The 21,008-nt window shown below is 50.8% G+C and overlaps 1 protein-coding gene across 1 annotated transcript in view; it reads right to left on the bottom strand.

The window, feature by feature from the left end:
• Nucleotides 1-21,008, bottom strand: part of ANOS1 (anosmin 1) — a 200,958-nt gene that overhangs the window by 4,484 nt on the left and 175,466 nt on the right. The window contains exons 12-16 of the mRNA XM_018043716.1: nucleotides 18,877-19,023; nucleotides 5,961-6,055; nucleotides 3,094-3,268; nucleotides 1,533-1,759; nucleotides 161-287 (exon numbers count right to left, since the gene is read on the bottom strand). Coding sequence (XP_017899205.1) covers nucleotides 161-287; nucleotides 1,533-1,759; nucleotides 3,094-3,268; nucleotides 5,961-6,055; nucleotides 18,877-19,023 — 771 coding nt within the window. The remainder of the gene's footprint in view (nucleotides 1-160; nucleotides 288-1,532; nucleotides 1,760-3,093; nucleotides 3,269-5,960; nucleotides 6,056-18,876; nucleotides 19,024-21,008) is intronic.

Raw genomic sequence — 21,008 nt, 5'->3', positions numbered from 1 at the left:
TGGGAGGAAGCACGTACAAACGGGAGGGGGGGCTTCGGGTTCAGAGAACCCCCTGTGGGTAGGAGCCTGCAATGTTGGATCTATGGATTTCCGTTTTTCACCAAGACTTTCTGTGTGTCTGCAAGCGGGGCGGGACCCCCGCCCCCTGGCCAGGACTCACCGTGCACATCGGGGGTCCGGAAGGTCCTGATGGTGGCAGGCCCCTCCCCGTCCGCAGTCAGCACCTGCACCTCCAGGCGGTAGAGGGTGGCGGGCCGCAGACCTGGGACCGAGAGCTCAGGGTGATCCTGGGGAAGGGAGGGAAGGCGTTGGGGGACACGGGTCCGTCAGCCGCTGCCTCTGACCGCGACCCACGTCTGGACTCTCCTCCAGAGACTACGCCTCCCTCGCGACATCACCGTGATCCGCGCAGTTGCGGTTCGCTTGTTTCCACTCCACCGTGTCCAGGAACCCGCAATCTGTCCATGTTCGCTGGAGACCCCTTACCCCCCCGACCCCCGTGGTCTGGGCAGCAAGGAGACCCCGGCTCTTGGCAGCCAAGAGCTCACATGAGTCAGGCCAGTTCTTGCCGCTCACCCCCACCCCCTCCAGGGGACTGTATTTTCCATTCCTGAATCTAAGACTTTCCCAGGCTTTAAAAGTTTTCATCTGCACATCTTGTGATGTGAATTCTTGATAATCCACGTCTCGGGGAAACGCGCCAACTTGCGCTCCTTAAAAGACAGTATTTGTCAGTGCTGGCAGCCAAAAAATGTTTCTTTTTATGCCAACACTTTTTCTTTTTTTTTTTTTTTGGTCTTAGAACTCAATAGAACCTAACGCACATACACAGAATAATTACTGTCCAATTCCATGGAATTTTTTTTTCCTTCTGGGATTTAAGGTGGTTTTTTTTTTTTTTTCCTTCTCTTTTTGGAGCAAGAATTGCATATTCTAAGGGCATTTTGAGAGTTGGTAAAAGCCCACACATGCTTTTTTTTTTCCTCCCCCCAAACCAAGGAATTAAGTTGGCCTGTAAGGCACTCCAGCTCATTAAGTGCTCTGGCCAGATTTGAAGGGGAAAATGAAGAGAAAAAACAAGGTTCTTCTTAGCTCTTTTCCCCCAGAAATTTAGCACTTCAAATGGGGCACGTCCACTTGGCCCAGAAGGACAGGGATTCAAAAGAACAGAAAATGGTGAAACCTTTGCATTCCGTGTGGACAGGAGAGGCCTCCTTAAGAGCTGGTCCTGGTCATCACATTTAGCTAGATGGCAGTTTCTCCTAAGTTTATGGTAATGATAGTTAATCTACAGGAACCCCGATGGTGTGCTCCAATTTTTACAAAAGAATTTACTGGGGGCCTACAGGAACCCTGATGGTATGTTCTGATTCTTGCAGAAGAATTCACACAGGAGAAGAAAGCCTACATGTGAGTCTCAACACGCTGCCCCTGCAGTGGGGGTTTGGGGTGCCCGAGTGCCTCCCCCAGGGATGCTCCCTCCGGGTTGGGGGGAACCCACTCTGAGATGGGGCAGGTGGGCGGGCACTCACTGCGGGCAGAATCTGGGACTGAGAGATGATGCTGTTCGGGAGGCTGTTGGGCCGGCTCTCAGTCGTGACCTCGGCCCAGGTCACCTGGAAGCCGGTGGCCGGCCGCGGCAAGCCCGCCTGGTTCACCCTCCAGGAGAAGTGCCCCGTGATGTTGGCATCGCGTACCACGAAGGAGGCGGACAGGTTCTCAGGTTTGGCCTGCACTTTGGGACGCACGTGACTGTAACCTGTGGGCGCAGGAAGGGGAACCGTGCAGCAGTTAGAGGGGTGGAGAGAGGGCAGCCCCAGAGGACACGGTGTTCAGACTGCCATTCTCTGGGACCCAGGGTCAGCAACCTGACCTCCCTTAGCGGGTCGGGGCGGGGAGGTCCCATGGCTGCCTGGCGGACCATGATCTGATCTCTGCAGCTCTGTGCCCAGTGGCTGCTGATGGCTCGGGGTCATTTGCGAGTCCAGCTTGCAGATGGGAGTGGACGATGCAGAAAAGAGTGCTGTGATCTCAGAGGACCCGGCCACTGAGAGGGCAGGAGCGGGTGCTGTGGGAGGGGGTGGGTGGGGAAGGCTGGGGTCGCAGTGAGAGCCATTGGCAGTGACCAGAACCAGCTCCCGGGCGGGGCCTCTGAGGATAAGTGTCCCTCGATGTGGGCCAGGGCTGCGGAAGGTGGAGATGGGGGATGGAAAGGCTGTGAAGGGTAATGTCCCTGGGGCTGGGCTGAACACGAGTCAAGTGAGGCACCCCAGAGCACCCGCAGAAAGATACCGGCCCCCCTTCTGAGGGCTTGGGCTTCCAAGGTTGGGCTTCCCTGTTGGCTCAGCTGGTTAAGAATCTGCCTGCAATGCAGGAGACCCTGGATCAATTCCTGGGTCGGGACGATCTGCTGGAGAAGGGAAAGGCTGCCCACTCCAGTATTCTTGGGCTTCCCTGGTGGCTCAGCTGGTAAAGAATCTGCCTGCAATGCAGGATACCCTGATTCAATTCCTGGGTTGGCAAGATCCCCTGAAGAAGGGAAAGGCTACCCACTTCAGTATTCTTGGGATTCCCTGGTGACTCAGCTGGTAAAGAATCCGCCTGCAATGAAGGAGACCCTGATTCCATTCCTGGGTTGGGAAGATCCCCTGGAGAAGGGATAGGCTACCCACTCTAGTATTCTTGGGCTTCCCTGGTGTCTCAGCTGGCAAACAATCTGTCTGCAAGGCGGGAGACCTGGGATCCATCCCTGGGTTGGGAAGATTCCCCTGGAGAAGGGAAAGGCTACCCACTCCAGTATTCCGGCTTGGAGAATTCCACGGACTGTACAGTCCATGGGGTCGCAAAGAGTCAGACACCACTGAGTGACTTTCACTTTCACTTCTAAGGGCTGATCCTTCAGCAAAGCCTGTCGCTAAGTGCGGCTGGACTTCAGAGGCTAGGCGAGGGTTCATATATACACGTTCTCTTCAGACAGGGCTGTCCTAGGGCCGTCTAGAAAGGGGTGATCCTTGTGGGTTTCAGGGCCTTGTGAATCGCACTTTGGAGCTGTGCCCAGCGACGCGCCTCCCGGGGATTCCAGGTGACACGTACCCTCCTCCGTGCCAGGGCAGCTGAAGTGCTTGTGAGTCTTGCCCTTGAGCGCAGAGCACGGTGGGGTCGTGAAGGACGCGCTCTCCGCCTTCCAGCGGCCCTGGGGCCGCGCGCCTTGCACGATCACCTTGTATTTGCAGGAGAATGACAGGTCTGGAAGAATCATGTAGTTTTCCTAGAGCGAGACGGAGACAGAGAACACGCCAGCTGTAAAAATCTCACGAGGGAACGGACTTGGCAGGAGATGCGATGATGTCCCAGGAGGTTGTCTTCTTGTATGTGGTGGGGTGGGTGTGTTTGTGTGTGTGCATGTGTGATACGGCCTTTACACAAAGCACACAGGGTCCTCGCCGAGATGATTTACAACCATGACCTGCTCCTGCAGTGAAGAGCGTCACCCAGGCTCTAGAACAACCGGGTGGAAGCGTTCAGTCCACGGCAGCCCTGTTCTGACTGTCACAACCCACTGTGGGGAGCTGGCTGGACAGGGAGGGTGAAAAGCTGTGAATATCAACCTGAATTGTTATTAAGAAAAAAAAAAAAAAAAGCTGACTCGGGCTTCCTCCCAGACGCCGGCTCAGTTTAGACCTGAGTCTTTCCTGAAGGCAGAGAAGACATTCTGGAGGCGTGTCTCTTCTCCCCTTTCTGGAGGGCTCTCTCTGTTGCTTCCGGCCAGAGTGTGATGATTAAACAGAATTACGAGGCCAGACTCAACCGTGGAGGGCTGAGGGGCTGGGAATGTCGCCTTACAGGAAGAGGAAGCTGACGGTGATGGTTGTAACAAGCTACTGTGCCGTTTCTTTCTCTTTGTGTGTGAGCGTGTGCATGTCCCCTGTAGGGTGGCGTTGTTGCGGCCTCCTGCACACATATATAACCTTACGGGAACAGGAACGCTGACTGTGACATTTGTAACAAGCTGGTGCGAGGTTTATCTCCCTTGTGTGTCTGTCAGGGTGTGTGTGTCCATTCGAGGTGCTGTCAAGGCCCTGGGTGCACTTGTATAACCTTATACCAACATGAAGCATGGCAGTGATGTTCGTGACAAGCTAGTGCGATGCTTCTTTCCCTTGGTGTGTTAGGGGGTGTGTGTGTGTCCCTTCTAGGGTGTCAATGTCAGGACCTTGTGTATACTACATATATAACCTTACAGGAACAGGAAAGCTGATGGTGATGGTTGCAACAAGCCAGTGTGAGGTTTCTTACCCTTGGTGTGTTAGGGTGTGTGTGTGTCCCTTCTAGGGTGTTGTTTTCAGGGCCTTGTATACACGTAAAGAACCTGGGGAAAGCTGATGGTGATGGTTGCAACAAGCCAGTGTGAGGTTTCTTACCCTTGGTGTGTTACGGTGTGTGTGTCCCTTCTAGGGTGTTGTTTTCAGGGCCTTGTATACACGTAAAGAACCTGGGGAAAGCTGACGGTGATGGTTGTAACAAGCCAGTGTGATGTCTCCTTCCCTTGGTGTGTTACGGTGTGTGTGTCCCTTTTAGGGTGTCGTCGTCAGGACCCTGTGTATACGACATATATAACCTTACAGGAACAGGAAAGCTGACGGTGATGGTTGCAACAAGCCAGCGTGACATCTCCTTTTCTTGGTGTGTTAGGGTGTGTGTGTCCCTTCTAGGGTGTCGTCGTCAGGACCCTGTGTATACGACATATATAACCTTACAGGAACAGGAAAGCTGATGGTGATGGTTGCAACAAGCCAGCGTGACATCTCCTTTCCTTGGTGTGTTAGGGTGTGGGTCAATTCTAGGCCAGCGGTTGTATTAGGGTGTGTGTGTCAATTGTAGGGGAGTTGTGTTAGGGTGTGTGTATGTCAGTTCTAGACAAGCGGTTGTTATTAGGGTGTGTGTGTCAATTGTAGGTGAGTTGTGTTAGGGTGTGTGTGGATCAATTCTAGACAAGCGGTTGCATTAGGGTGTGTGTGTCAATTCTAGACAAGCAGTCGTATTATAGTATGTGTGTCAATTGTAGGTGAGTTGTGTTAGGGTGTGGGTCAATTCTAGGCCAGTGGTTGTATTAGGGTGTGTGTGTCAATTGTAGGTGAGTTGTGTTAGGGTGTGGGTCAATTCTAGGCCAGCGGTTGTATTAGGGTGTGTGTGTCAATTGTAGGGGAGTTGTGTTAGGGTGTGTGTGTCAATTCTAGACAAGCGGTTGTATTAGGGTGTGTGTGTCAATTGTAGGGGAGTTGTGTTAGGGTGTGTGTGTCAATTCTAGACAAGCGGTTGTATTAGGGTGTGTGTGTCAACTGTAGGTGAGTTCTGTTAGGGTGTGTGTGTGTCAATTCTAGGCATGCAGTTGTCACAGCCTCCTGCCCCCATACAAGAGCTGCAGCTGGGAGCCTGTCTGGGACCCTTAACGTCAGAAGAGCACGTGCTGGAGCCCAAGACGGGTGGACCTTCCACCCCCAGCACAAGCTGGCACAAGGTAGGGTTGTAGCTAAAGGTGAGGCTGAGGGACAGGGTTGCAGAGAAACCCTGGGAAATTTTCCCACTTGCGCTGGGAAAACAAGGCCTTCAGGTCACGGGGCATTCTGACTCAGAATGGAGAAGAGAATTCTGAGCTTCTATGTGACTAAGATGAAACACTCCCAGGCTGACACCATATGCCCTGGGAGCTCCTTGTGAGTTGTGTCTGGAATCTCCACATCTCAGGGTCCCCTCCCCCATGCTGATAACGTGCAGGGATGAGGGAACACGTGACCCTGTGTCTCCTCCCCGCCTGTCCCAAAGCTAACGGGTCGGTGACCGAGTCACCCACAGCACGTTCAGCCTGCACCTCTTCCTGTCCAGCTGCACCCGCAGGGCGGGTGTGTCTAAGAGCCCCCAAGCACCCCCATTTCAAGCCTCCTCCTCCTCCTCCTCCTCACCTGGGTCACGGCCGAGGATGCCTCCAGCCTGGCGGATTTGTTGTGGGCACAGACTTCCGGAAACCACTCCACGTGATATGGTCCGACGCCGGGATCTGTGAGGTGAATGCAATTAAGCAAAAAAAAAAAAAAAGAACAGTCTGCAAGCGAGAGGGCTCGCAGCCCGACGTTCCTGAAGCTGGAGAGAACAGGAAGGGGGCAGAGGACCCTGCAGGCAATGCAGACAGGCACCCGCCAGGCCGAGGATGGAGGTCTCCCCAAATTCTGCCTGCTGTTTCCTCAAGAGAAAATCAGCTCAGGACTTCCCCGATGGTCCGGTGGTTGGGACTCTACCTTCCCATGCAGGGGGTGTTGGTTCCATCCCTGTCTGGGGATCTAAGATCCCACACGCTTCATGGCCAAAGAACCAAAGCGTAAAATGGAAGTGATACCGCTTCACACATTCCGTGAAGGCTTTAAAAACGGTCCATATCAAAAAAATCTTCAAGAACGGAGCCGGGGAAGAGAATGAAGTCGGGGGGAACGTAATAGAGCATAAAAGGAGAAGTAAATTGAGATACGAGAACCAGATAGGAAAAAAAACAATCATGAGGAAAGTGGCAGTGTGACGCGTCTGCAGAGGTCTTGAGCCCAGCCCAGCCGTGGCGCCCACGGTAAGGAAACCCGAGGAGAATGGGGGATGCTCAACGTCCCTCCTCTTGTTTCCTAGGTGATGAGAGAGATTCTGCAGGAGTCTCTGAATCCTGCATGTTTCTGAGGAAGCTGGTGGAAGAAATCCCGAAGCCAGGCAGGAGTAAACACTTGGCCCTTCCTCACCCTGAAGGCCTGGCTGCCCCAGTGTGCTCCGTGTGGACTTGGTATGGACTCTGTGTGTGCTTCATGTGGACTCCGTATGTGCACCATGTGCGCTCTATGTGTGCTCCATGCGGACTGTGCGTGTGCTGTGTGGACTCTGCACGTGCTTGGTGTGTGCTGTGTGGACTCTGCGTGTGCTCTGTGTGGACTCCATGTCTACTCTGTGTGTGCTCCATGTGTGCCGTGTGGACTCTGTGTGGACTCTGCGTGTGCTCTGTGTGGACTCTGCATGTGCTCCATGTGTGCTCTGTGTGTGTTCTGTGTGGACTCCGCGTGTGCTCTGTGTGGACTCCATGTCTGCTCCGTGTGTGCTCCATGGGGCCTCTGCGTGTGCTCCGTGTGGAATCCGTATGTGCACCGTGTGTGCTCTATGTGTGCTCCATGCGGACTGTGCGTGTGCTGTGTGGACTCTGCGTGTGCTTGGCGTGTGCTGTGTGGACGCCATGTGTGCTCTGTGTGTGCTGTGTGGATTCCATGTGTGCTCCGTGTGGACTCTGCATGTGTTCCATGTCTGCTGTGTGGACTCCGTGTGGACTCTGCGTGTGCTCTGTGTGGACTCTGCATGTGCTCTGTGTGGACTCCATGTCTGCTCCGTGTGTGTTCCATGTGTGCTGTGTGGACTCCGTGCATGCTCCATGTGGACTCTGTGTGTGCTCTGTGTGGACTCTGTGTGTGCTGTGTGGACTCTGTGTGTGCTCTGTGTGGACTCTGCGTGTGCTCTGTGTGGACTCTGCGTGTGCTCCATGTGGACTCTGTGTGTGCTCTGTGTGGACTCTGCGTGTGTTCCATGTGTGCTGTATGGACTCCGCGTGTGCTGTGTGTATTCAACATGTGCTGTGTGTGTGCTCTGTGGACTCCATGTGTGCTCCGTGTGGACTCCACGTCTGCTCTGCGTGTGTTCCATGTGTGCTGTGTGGACTCCGTGTGGACTCTGCGTGTGCTCCGTGTGGACTCCATGTCTGCTCTGCGTGTGTTCCATGTGTGCTGTGTGGACTCCGTGTGGACTCTGCATGTGCTCCGTGTGGACGCCACGTCTGCTCCGTGTGTGCTCCATGTGTGCCGTGTGGACTCTGCGTGTGCTCCGTGTGTGCTCCATGTGCACAGGGTCTCCTCCTCAGGAGACGAGGGTGAGAACAGTGTGCAGTGAGTGCGCCCCAGCCTCGCCGGCTGTGTGACCCCTGCAGAATCAGACCTGCTGCCCCAGCACCCAGAGAACAGGGCCGCTTACGTAACGTCTCCACCTCCAGCCCGAGCGGCGCGTTTTCTGTCCGTGTCTTTCCTTTGGGAGATCGACCGAGTGGAAAAAAAGACAAAAGTGCTGCAGAGCCAGGCCTGAGTGTGGGAACAGAGGCTGGCAGGGTTTATCAATCACCCAGTGAGTCCCTGGGCGGGCGTGAAAGGCATTGCCCCCTACCCACACCACCCCCACCCCTGCGGTGATTAGCCTCGCATCCCGGCCGCACTGAAACCAAGCATTTAAACGGAGGTTTTCAGAGCGCAGACCTCTTTGACGGAGTGCTGGGTCCGCTGGGAACTTGCTCTGGAGCACTTTGGGAATCAAGAAAAGGAGGACTTTTCCACCAGAAAGTAAAGAGATACCAAGCAGGCATCAACGCTGTTTAGCTAAAAAGGGTTGAGGTAACTTCTTACACAGCAGACATCAAGAGCTATGGGTTGACTGGAGAAGAACCGTACATTATACGCAAAGTATGAAGTCAACTGATGAGCGAATTCATACCCTATCTTTCAACAGGTGCTGCGGCTTGACGCATCGTGCTGAAACGACCTCCCAGAGGCAGCTGGACTTGTGGACCCGAAACCCGGAGGCGTCTGGGTAAGCAGCAGAGTGCCTGGGTGACATCCACGTTACTTTGGACGGAGGTGGGACGCAGGTGAATACAGAACGACCTTGACAGAAGCTCAGCGTACTGACAAGACGGTGATGGCGATAACTCGGCGTGGGCACAGCTCCGGAAGGGGTGGGCAGAGCCCTGAGCAGGACAGGTAGTGGCGGGCAGGGTGCCACCTGGCGCCCCTGTGTGCCCAGATGCAAACTCACTTCTGTACGTGGTGAACCCCTGCGTCCCTCAAGCCCACAAAGCAAATGGAAGCATTTGCTGCTGCCGCTGAAGGGATCAGACTCTTCCTCTTAATGTGAAATCCCACTGGACAGGTGGGGGCCCCACCCCCCCATCAGAGAGCGTGATTCGCACCAGAGACTAGGCCAGTTCCTGCCACTCCCGAGCCGGGCCCAGAGGAGTCCTCACAGTCCCCGGTGCGGAGCAGCCAAGTGGACCCTACTTTGCCACGCTCCAGCTGGGTGATGTGCAATATTACCCAGAGCTCCCCCAGGAACCCATGGGTTCCTACCGCGCCGTTCACAGGAGCACATACGCACATCCCACGGCCCCTCCCACCCTTTGGCTCTGCAAGCCGCCCACTCTGAGTGCACGACCTGGGTCTCTGGAGACAGACCCCCACCTTGCTGAGGATCTCCGTGCAAACCCAAGGCTTTCCAGTCACTTCCCATGGCTGGCTCAGCAGACTCCACACCCTAGATTCCTGCCCCCCCACACTCCCTCTGCCTTTATTTAACGATGCCTTCGGTTTCCTGTATCTGTGAGGCTCTGACCTCCTGGGGCCTGGCGGGACGGCCCTCCCCGGGCTGGCCTTATGTCCAGAGAGCAGACGGCTCACCTGCAGGCATCCATGTTCTGTGCAGACCGGCCAACCCAGAGCCTGCACCCCAGCATCCCCTCAGAGGGGGGACCCTCACCCTCGGGGCCACCAGGTCCACCCTCATCAGCCCCCCAGGGCCAGAGAACTGGGGCAGCTTGTGTCCAAAGCCTGAGCTTCCCTAGTAGCTCAGATGGTAAAGAATCTACCTGCAATGCAGGAGACCCGGGTTCCATCCCTGGGTTGGGAAGATCCCCTGGAGGAGGGCAAGGCAACCCACTCCGGTATTCTTCCCTGGAGAATCCACATGGACAGAGGAGCCTGGCGGGCTACAGACTCGCAAAGAGTCGGACACGACTGAGTGACTAAATCACCACCACTTCCCAGAGCCCACTTTGATGATGCAGACCCACCAACCCTGAGAACGACCAGTGTTTCCTGTCCCCCGTCCACAGAAAGCATGGCCAAGGCTCCTGAGCACTGTCTCTGCCTCCTGCCTGACCCTGGAGTCTGCCCGAGAGGCATGGAGGGCCCCCACGTTGGCCGCCAAGAGTCACAAACCATCTTCTCAACGGCAGGTCTCTGTTGCTCAGTTGCCTTCCACCAGACACAGTTTACACAAACTGCCTGTCTTTCCCACAGTCCTTGATGGGGTGTTTTCTGGCGCAACTCGCGGTCCAAGCTTTTCCGAGGCAGGTCAAACAGTGCCCTGCATCTCACACCAAGTCTGCAGCCGTCTTGTAACTCGCACAAGTTAGGGTTTTGAAAGTCACCGTGAACACACCATAGCCAATCCTGGGTGGCTGCTCCTTGGCGGAAATGCAGGGTTACTGGATTCTTGGGGTGACAGGTATCGTTGTCCGCCGCTCAGTAAGTAACCTGTTTTAACGTGTTTGTTTTTTTTAAAAAACTTACTCTATCTCTCTTAAAAGCATTAGTCGTCCCAGTCATGTCTGACTCTTTGAGATCTCCATGGGCTCACTGTAGCCCGCCAGGTTCCTCTGTCTTGTCTGAGCTTCTCCAGGCAAGAGCACTGGAGTGGGTTGCCATTTCCTTCTCCAGGGGAATCTTTTCCACTCCGGGATGGAACCCACGTCTCCCACATTGCAGGGGGATTCTTTACCATCTGAGCCGCCAGGGAAACCCAAATCTAATCTAAGAGATATTACAATTATTTATGAACTGAAAGAACTCTAGGGAATGGCCATCTGCTCCAGTGTTCTTGCCTGGAGAATTCCATGGACAGAGAAGCCTGGTGGGTTACAGTCCGTGGGGTTGCAAAGAGTCACACGACTGAGCCACTCACACACACCACACACCACACACCCCACACCACCACACACACGGACAGAGAAACCTGGTGGGTTACAGTCCATGGGGTTGCAAAGAGTCACACGACTGAACCACTCACACACACACACACACACACACACACACACAAAGAACTCTAGTTGAAAACATTTTCACAATCCCGGATAGAAGGACAGCAAATGTCTTTTGCCTCCAGCCCCACTGTACTTTAATCCATCGTCATCTCAGAACCCACAAACTTAACCCCATTTTTACCTGTTTTTGGGCTTCCCTGGTGGCTCAGCTGGTAAGGAATCCGCCTGCAATGTGGGAGACCTGGGTTCAATCCCTGGGTTGGGAAGATCCCCTGGAGAAGGGAAAGGCTACCCACTCCAGTATCCTGGCCTGGAGAATCCCATGGGCTATTCAGGCCATAGGGTCGCAGAGAGTCGGACACGACTGAGTGACTTGCACTGTTACTTTCTGCCCCTTTTTCAGAGCATCCTCACGGGCTCTCAGTGTGACCCCAGCCCCTGACACGTAGCCGCAAGCCTGAATCAGGGGCTCTCCTCTCGCTGTTTCTGGAGGCGGCTCCAGGTTACTACCTCCCTCTCACTGAGCTCACGGTGCCACAGGCCACACCTGCAGGGAGACGGGCCCGCCGCCCACCTCCATTGCCAGGTGGGGTGTCACTTTCCTCCTGGGAAGCCTTAGAGGGCAGCTCTGCACTCTGGGCCACTTTCACACAGAACAGAACGAGACAGACATGGCGTACACGTTGGGAAAGCAGACCATGCCGAGGGTGTGTTCCTGGTTCGAGGGCGGAACTGAGAGGGCAGCGGCGGGTGGGAACGTGGACGCGGAGTCCCTTCCAGCCCAGCACCACGCTCTGCACAAGCATCTCCACCAAGGACCACAAGCACCCCAGGACTGGCGCGTAAACCCCAGTGACTCCACGAATCTGCAAGGACACAGTCCCGTGGGCACACACGATCCACAGCTTGTCTTTCCTTTTCAAATCAGTAGTGTAAGGTAAAGCTTTAAAGACACGCAGTCCACAGCACGTTCATTAAGCCACGTGTGTGTGCTCAGTCGCTCAGTCGTGTCCAGCTCTTTGCCACCTCATGGACTGTAGCCCGTCAGGTTCCTCTGTCCAGGGAATTCTCCAGGCAAGAATACTGGAGTGGGTTGCCATGCCCTCCTCCAGGGGATCTTCCCGACCCAGCGATGGAACCTGCACCTCTTACGACTCCTGCATTGGCAGGCGGGTTCTTTACCACTAGCACCACGGGGAAGGCCTCCTTTGAACCAGTCTTCACCTCTTGCCGCAAAGATACTGACTCAGCTGATTCCAGAGCCATCACTCGGTGTGCGTAATGACCACATGCCGGACCACAACTCCAGCACCTCACATGCCGTCTTGGGGGGTTCTGACCTCACTTACCCCTTCCCTCTCTGGAAGCCACCCTGGCTCCGCTGGGCCTCTGCCTCAGCACTCCCCAGGGTTCTCCAGTTCCTCTGGGCACTCATTGTTGGGGTCCTTGGCTGCCTCACCCCGCTTTGTGCGGGCTGTTGAGACGGGTCTCGATTCCTCTTCCCTCCACAGCAGTGGTCCCCGACTTTCATGGTAGTTATCAGGGACCCGTTTCGTCCACGGATAGGAGTGGGGGTTGGAGGTGGATGGTTTTAGAGATGATTCCAGTGCATTCTTGCAGAAGGAAGTGGCCACCCACTCCAGTACTCTTGCCTGGAAAAATCCCATGGACAGAGGAGCCTGGTAGGCTACAAGTCTATGGGGTCACAAAGAGTCGGGCACGACTGAGCGACTTCACTTTCATAAGTGGCGCTCCATTTATTGGGTGCTTTCTCTTATTTATTCCATCAGCTCCACGTCCGAGCATCAAGCATTAGATCAGAGGTTCGGGACTGCTGCTCTAGGGGATCTTAAGTTCTTCCCTTACTTAAGAACGTATTGTTAAACTCCGACTTACTCCGGTCCAAGTACAAGTGAACCGTGTTTTACATACAATGGTTGCTTGGAGATACTCAATTGCAGGGATTTCTCTTACTTATAAATAATACTACTACCTGTTTCCATATTACTAGTGGAACCGTGAGACCTGTTTTCTAATTACTGGTAAATTGATCACGGAACCTAGAAGAAAGCAAAGAAAAAAGTGCTTCTGACTGATTCTTATTTTGAATAAACAGAAATGAAAGAGGCAGAAAGGAATTTCAAGCAAACATGATGTCTATAACCATCACTTTCAGTCAACATTGTACTCAAAGTCTCAGCCAGCATTAAGACAGGGCAAAGAAGCAACAATGTGCAAAGCCTGGAAAGGAAAATGTGATTTTCTTATGATTTACTGACAACATGATGATTTTCATAGAAAATGGTGGAAAACAACTATGCTTCAATTAAAAAAATTATTTCTTTTGGGAGAAAAAAAGAGGCAAAAAAAATTAAAGGAACACGGATGCCCTACGCTGGATCCTTACGACAGAAATGAAATCCAAACAAAAGCCAGCTGAGAAGCAAAGATGGAACAATGCCACTCCTGGGATGTAAGGAGGGCACCTGAGTGACCCTGTGTGAGCAGAGCGCTCACACAACACACGGAGCCCAGTGAACCTGAAGGAAACAAAACGATGAACTGATCATCTCTTAAAGGAAGAACTATTAAGAAACTGAAAAAAAAAAAAATGTAGAGAAAGACTTAGATAAAACCAGGAAAGGCCTGGATAAAACTAGCATAGCCAGTTCCCTTCTCCAGGGGCTCTTCCCAACCCAGGGATCGAACCTGGGTCTCCCGCATTGCAGGCACGTTGTTTACCATCTGAGCCAGTACTGAAGCCCCAAGTGAAAGTGAAAGTCACTCAGTTGTGTCCAACTCTTTGTGACCCCATGGACTATACAGTCTATGGAATTCTCCAGGCCAGAATACTGGAGTGGGCAGCCTTTCCCTTCTCCAGGGGATCTTCCCGACCCAGGGATCGAACTGGGGTCTCCTGCATTGCAGGTGGATTCTTTACCAGCAGAGCCACAGGGGCAGCCCAAGAGTACTGGAGTGGGTAGCCTATCCCTTCTCCAGGGGATCTTCCCGACCCAGGAATTGAACCAGGGTCTCCTGCATTGCAGGTGGATGGATTCTTTACCAACTGAGCCACCAGGCAAGCCCAGTGAAGCCCCAAAGTAAGAACTATCAGGAAAGTGAAAGAAATAAAAGTAGAAAGAAACTGAGATGAAACCAGCACAGGACTCGAATACTCCACACATAAAGGACTCTTGCAGGACAGACTGGCTAAACCACCTGGACCGTGCTTTGGAAAAGAGGAGCCCCATCGCCAATAAACTCACGACGAGCTGTTCAACCCCTGGACGAGCAGCAACATGCTAACACAAACAGCAGCGAGCCATCACGACACATGTTCCAGAAGGGCTGAGCTGAGAAAAAAGATGGATTCTCCACTTGGGAGACTGTGTGAAGAAGATCTAAGCCTCCTGGTGGGCGGGTGCACGGTCCAAGCACTGTGCAAGACTCTGCTAGGGCTCAACATCCTCTGACCTAAGAGTCTCACCTCTGGGTGTGGGGAATATGTACGCACATGTGTGACTCAGCAAGTGTGTTCACAGGATGTTCACAACGGTGCTGTTCTTTTCCATCTTTAAGATTCTTTGATGTGGATCCTTTGAAAAGTATCGAATTTGCTACAACATCATTTCTGTTTTATGTTTAGTTTTGCTTTTGGCCCCAAGGCATGTGTGATCCTAGCTTCCTGCCCAAGGACGGAACCTGCAACTCCTGCGTTGGAAGGGGATGTCTTGACCACTGGACCGCCAGGGAAGTCCTCCTTACCAGCCCATCACTGGGGCCAACCAAATCTCCAGCCGCTGTTGACAAGAAGCTTCACAGCTGGAGGTGTCCTGGGGACAAAACGGTGCAGCAAGATGAGTGGATGAATCAGTGCTTCCTGCAGGAGACTCAGTGAGTGTCCCCCATGTACTGTTCACTGCGGAAGCCAGGTGCAGAGCGTTAAGATCCATCTGGATAAAGTCAAGTACAGGGACAACACATGTGCACGCTTAGAAGTCAGGATGTTGGCGGTTTACCCCTCTGTGCCTGAAATGCTTTCATCTCCCGTATGTTCACCTTTTTGTTAGTTGAGATGCTTACATGTTCGATAATAAAACGTGTTATTTCATTAATACTAATGTCATATGGACGCACAATGCTAATTTTAAATTGGTAAGGACAGTCATCCTCCGATACCCACTGGAGCTTGGGACCAGACCCAACCTCCAGTGGGTATTCAAGAATCGGACCCCCGCCTTGAATACCAAATTCCAAGGATGGATGCTGGAGTCCCACAGTGAGCTCTTCATACCTGTGGGTTCTGCATCCTCGGATTCAACCAGCTGCTGACCATAGACAAGAGTACGGGACTCACAGGCCGGTGAATCCGCAGACACAGAACCCGCTGATGTGGAGAGCTGACTGTACAAGAGATTAAATAAATTCTATCATTTAATGTTAACTTAATATGAATATTAAAACTAATAAATTAATATTAATTCAAATGTTGCAATATGTATACATAATGTTACTTTAGCAATATTGAATAAATTTAAATTAACATACAATAGTAATAAAATACTAAACCTTATTGGTAATGCTATTTTAGCTACAGAATGAATTTGAGCAGCTTAGAAGAAAATTCCAGAATAAGAGCTCCAGCACCAATATCCCCAAATGGCACATGAGCTGATACACTGAGTAAAAAGTGCCTCAGAAAAGTAAGAATTTTGAAAACTAATTCACGAAACAGTTTGCCTAAAATAGATTTTGTGTCTTAAAATGCATAGAAGTGATAATGTGTATGTCAATTATCTCTAAAAGCAGTATTTCAGTAATGCAAAACAAATTCTCTTAGGAAACAAAACAAAGGAATGAAAGCCATTTGTCTCAAAGATAAAAAGAAAACAGAATCTATTCTAAGGATGAACGTTCACTGTAGTATTAACGATAAAACAAATTCTGAAGGAAGCTGAATGTTTGGCTACAGTGCAATTACCACAACACATAATATCCATCAAGGCAACCATTTCAAAATGTTATTAAAAATACTAACAGGATATAAAATGCAAATATATTATTTGAAAATGTGTTCATTTTACATACACACACACACACACACACACATAAAAATGGCTTTCCTGGCGGCTCAGCCTGCAATCCAAGAGACCTGGGTTAGATCCCTGAGTCAGGAAGATCCCCTGGGGAAGGGAATGGCAACCCACTCCAGCATTCTTGCCTGGAGAATCCCATGGACACAGGAGCCTGGTGGGCTGCAGTCCATGGGGTCAGAAAGAGTCGGACCCCACTGAGAGACTACAGTTCAGTTCAGTTCAGTCACTCAGCCATGTCTGACTCTTTGCGACCCCATGAATCACAACACGACAGGCCTCCCTGTCCATCACCAACTCCCAGAGTTCACCCAAACTCATGTGCATCAAGTCGGTGATGCCATCCAGCCATCTCATCCTCCGTCGTCCCCTTCTCTTTCCTGCCCCAATCCCTCCCAGCATCAGGGTATTTTCCAATGAGTCAACTGTTCGCATCAGGTGGCCAAAGGATTGGAGTTTCAGCCTCAGCATCAGTCCTTCCAATGAACACCCAGGACTGGTCTCCTTTAGAATGGACGGGTTGGATCTCCTTGCAGTCCAAGGGACTCTCAAGAGTCTTTTCCAACAGCACAATTCAAAAGCACCAGTTCAGTGCTCAGCTTTCTTCACAGTCCAACTCACATCCATACATGACCACTGGGAAAACCATAGCCTTGACTAGATGGACCTTTGTTGGCAAAGTAATGTCTCTGCTTTTTAATATGCTGTCTAGGTTGGTCATAACTTTCCTTCCAAGGGGTAAGCGTCTTTTAATTTCCTGGCTGCAATCACCATCTGCAGTGATTTTGGAGCCCCTCAAAATAAAGTCTGCCAGTGTTTCCACTGTTTCTGAGAGATTACGCATACATATATAATAACTGGGTGAAACACGAGTATAGGAAACTTACGAAAGCAAGTCTACAAAAACGCTATTTCCGTGAAATACTGGGAAGAGAATTGGTTTTTCTCCTGTCTTCCAAATTATCTGCATTATGCACCTTTTTAATAGACAATTATTTTAGAACCGAGCTTTACAGTGCAAAATAACGACTGTTTTGAGTGTTTTAACACAAGACCAGCTTTCTAGGAAAGAGGTGAAGACAGGTCACTATCCCTGAAATGATGCAAGGTCAGTAGCAGATTTCAGAACGTGATAACACGTTCCTGGGAACCAGGGGCAACCCATTCAAACATCAGAGCAGCAAGGCATTCGATAAAAGAAGCGTGCACGCATTTTGTTCGGCTGTTTCCTAAAGAGCAGTAGTGTGGCTTGACGGTGACGTTCGCACAAGCACCCCGACAGCTCAGAGCTCTTCAGTGCAAACAACAAACATAAAACTCTTAGACGCAGAAGCAGAACACTCTCTGCAATACATCACAGCAAGATCTTTTTGGATCCACCTCTGAAGAGTAATGAAAATAAAATCAGAAAAGAAACAAACGGGACCTAATGAAACTTGAGAGCATCTGCACAGCAAAGGAAATAATAAAACAAAAAGACAACCCAGAAATGAGAGAAAATATCTGCATATGACTGATGAAGGCTTAATCTACAAGATACACAAGACAGCTCATACGCCTCAATACCAACAAAAACCCAATCAAAAAATCACAAGACCTAAAAAGACATTTCTCCAAAGACATGCACATGGCTAAGAGCAACATGAAAGATGCTCAATGTTGCTAATTATTACAGAAATACAAATCAAAACTACAACGAGTTACCACCTCACACCAGGCAAAACGACTCTCATCAACAAATCTGCAAACAATAAATGCTGGATAGAGTGTGGAGAAAATGAAACTTGCCTGCACTGTTGGTGGGAAGGCAAATTGGCACGGCCACTTCAGAGAACAGTCTGGAAGTTCCTAAGAAAACTAGAAACAGAGCTACCATATGACCCAGCAACCCCACTCCTGGACACATACCTGGAGAAAACCATCATTTGAAAATGTACATGCACCCCATTGCAGCACTATTTACAACAGTCAAGACGGGGTAGCGACCTCAATGTCCATCTACAGAGGAATCCATGTGGCGCATGTGCACACACAATACTACTCAGCTTCATAACGAGTAAAATAAATGCCATGTGCAGTAACATGGGTAGGGAGGTAGAGATGATCGCAGAAGGCGAATCAGGGAAAGAAACAGGATATCACTTCTCTGTGGAGTCTAAAAAAAAATGATCCCGACGAACTTATTTACAAAACAGAAACAGATTTACAGACTTAGAAAGCAAATTGACAGTTACCATAGGGGACAGGTGGGGGTCGGGGGGAATAGACTGGGAGACTGGGATGGGCAGGTACATGCTGCTGCTGCTGCTGCTGCTGCTGCTAAGTCACTTCAGTTGTGTCTGACTCTGTGCGACCCCATAGACAGTAGCCCACCAGGCTCCCCCGTCCCTGGGATTCTCCAGGCAAGAACACTGCAGTGGGTTGCCATTTCCTTCTCCAGTGCGTGAAAGTGAGAAGTGAAAGTGAAGTACACGCTACTATATTTAAAATAATCAACAGGGACCTACTGTATAGCACAGGGATCTCTGCTTAATGTAATAACCTAAGGCTTCCCTCATAGCTCATTTGGTAAAGAATCTGCCTGCAATGCAAGAGACCTGACTTCGATTCCTGGGTCAGGAAGATCCCCTGGAGAAGGAAATGGCAACGCACTCCAGTACTCTTGCTTGGAGAATCCCAAGGACAGAGGAGCCTGGCAGGCTACAGTCCATGGGGTCGCAAGGAGTCGGACACAACTTAGCGACTAAACCAGCACCACCAACAACTGGAAAAAGAATCAGTCTGTGTATGTGTACAATTGAATCTCTTTGGTGTACACCTGAAACTGTCACAACACTGTACATCAACTGTACTCCAATATTAGAATAAAACTCAAAGACAACGATGACTAAGCAAGCATGTGCTCACCTTCGGTCTTCTTCCAGTAGACCTTGACTTGCAGCTGGTTGTCTTGGAAGAACGGAGCCCCGACTTCCAGGAGGCGAGCGGGCCGGCGTCTTTGAAGGGGACGCTGCATGTGCATCACACTCTTTCTACTTTTCCCGAGCTGTTCTTCTACAAGAGTGCACAACATTCTGATTTACTGGCTAAAAAGCAACATGGAACCTGATGGCAATCCCAGTGCATCTGATTTCCCTCTGCGATCCTTTCATATTTAGTGCCTGTTTTTTAAAGGAAAATGTAATTCAGCCACAGATTCCTTCCTGCCCAGGTTGACCACACTTCCCCCTTCATCACAGGCTGTAATGCAGACCTTAAAGCATGCCGTGTAGATTACACTGAATCCCCAAATTTAACTTGGTAAGAAACACATATCCACCAACCTTGATAGATGCTCTGATTTCAGTAATAAGTGGAAATAGTATTTCTCACAATACATGAATTGTTTTGGGCACTTGTGAAGACAGTCAATGAGATAATACTAAAACACCATTTAAACAGTATACTCGGTGGGTTTTCGCTGAAGGACCAGCATGTTAGATTCCTCCATCTTGAGGGAGACAGAGGAGAGTTCACATGGCCTAGTAGGAAAGATACCAAAAATTCCTGGCCTCCAGTCTCTCCTTTTGCAGCTCACTGACTTTTAGAAGTTGCATTTATAGAAATAATGTCCTTTTCTGCTTTCAGAATTCCAAGTACTCCTATGAGATATAACATCTCAACCTGTATTGATGATAAACCAGTAAGCAATGTAAAAAAGTTCACTTAAAACTGAGCATTTAGAAAACTAAGATCATGACATCTGGTCCCATCACTTCATGGCAAATAGATGGGGAAACAATGGAAACGGTGACAGACTTCATTTCTGGGGCTTCGAAATCACTGCAGATGGTGACTGCAGCCATGAAATTAAAAGATGCTTGCTCCTTGGAAGAAAAGCTATGACCAACCTAGACAACAGAGACATTACTTTGCCAACAAAGGTCCATCTAGTCAAGGCTCTGGTTTTTCCAGTGGTCATGTATGGATGTGAGAGTTGGACTATAAAGAAAGCTGAGCACTGAAGAACTGACGCTTTTGAACTGTGGTGTTGGAGAAGACTCTGGAGAGTCCCTTGGACAGCAGGGAGATCCAACCAGTCCATCCTAAAGGAAATCAATCCTAAATACTCATTGGAAGGACTGATGCTGAAGCTGAAACTCCAATCCTTTGGCCACCTGATGCGAGAGCTGACTCTTTGGAAATGACCCTGATGCTGGGAAGATGGAAAGCAGGAGGAGAAGGGGACGACAGAGGATCAGATGGTTGGATGGCATCACTGACTCGATGGACATGAGTTTGAGTAAACCCCGGGAGTTGGTGATGGACAGGGAATCCTGGTGTGCTGCAGTCCACAGGATCGCAGAGAGTCGGACACAACTGAGTGATTGAACTGACTGTTCTTCAAAGGTAGTAATGCCTAAGTGTGAAATCTGATTTAGATATATGAAAAAAGAGATGAAAAAAGGATATAAATCAGGAACAGCCAGATTGCAGAGTGGCGTGGGATACGGTGGGGAGAAGGGGGTGGGGCTTCCTGCTCTAGGGAGTCCCCCTCCCAGCACGTGTTCACTAAGTACAGAGCCCTCTGAATCCTGGTGTCCAGGGTTTACAGAGGCTTTATTACACAGACATGACAGATTAAATTATTAGCCACCGATGACTGAACTGTACCTCCAGCCACTCTCTCTTCCTCAGACGTGGTGGCAGGAAGTGGAGACAGAAAGTTCCAAGCTTCCAGTCACTGGTACATTCCTTTCATGCCCACCCTGTCCTTAGATGCTGTCCAAAAAAAGTCACCTCATTCACATAAGAAAACACACCTTTATGGCTCTCATTGCTTAGGGAATTCCAAGAGTTTCTGGGGCCGTGTGCCTGGAATGGGCCAACACCAATGTCAGCTTCAAGTCACAACGTCACAGGCTGTGAGAAGCCTTACATCCCAGTCTGCAGACCCCAGCACAGCAAGCCTGGGGCCCAGAGTGGGGGCAGGGTCACAGGGAACCCACAAGACAGGCACCCAAACATGCCCCTTTCCAGATGCCACCGTGGGCTTACAG

The sequence above is a fragment of the Capra hircus genome, assembly GCF_001704415.2.
Source record: "Capra hircus breed San Clemente chromosome X unlocalized genomic scaffold, ASM170441v1, whole genome shotgun sequence".
Taxonomy (NCBI): domain Eukaryota; kingdom Metazoa; phylum Chordata; class Mammalia; order Artiodactyla; family Bovidae; genus Capra; species Capra hircus.
This window is presented reverse-complemented; position numbering and strand designations above follow the sequence as displayed.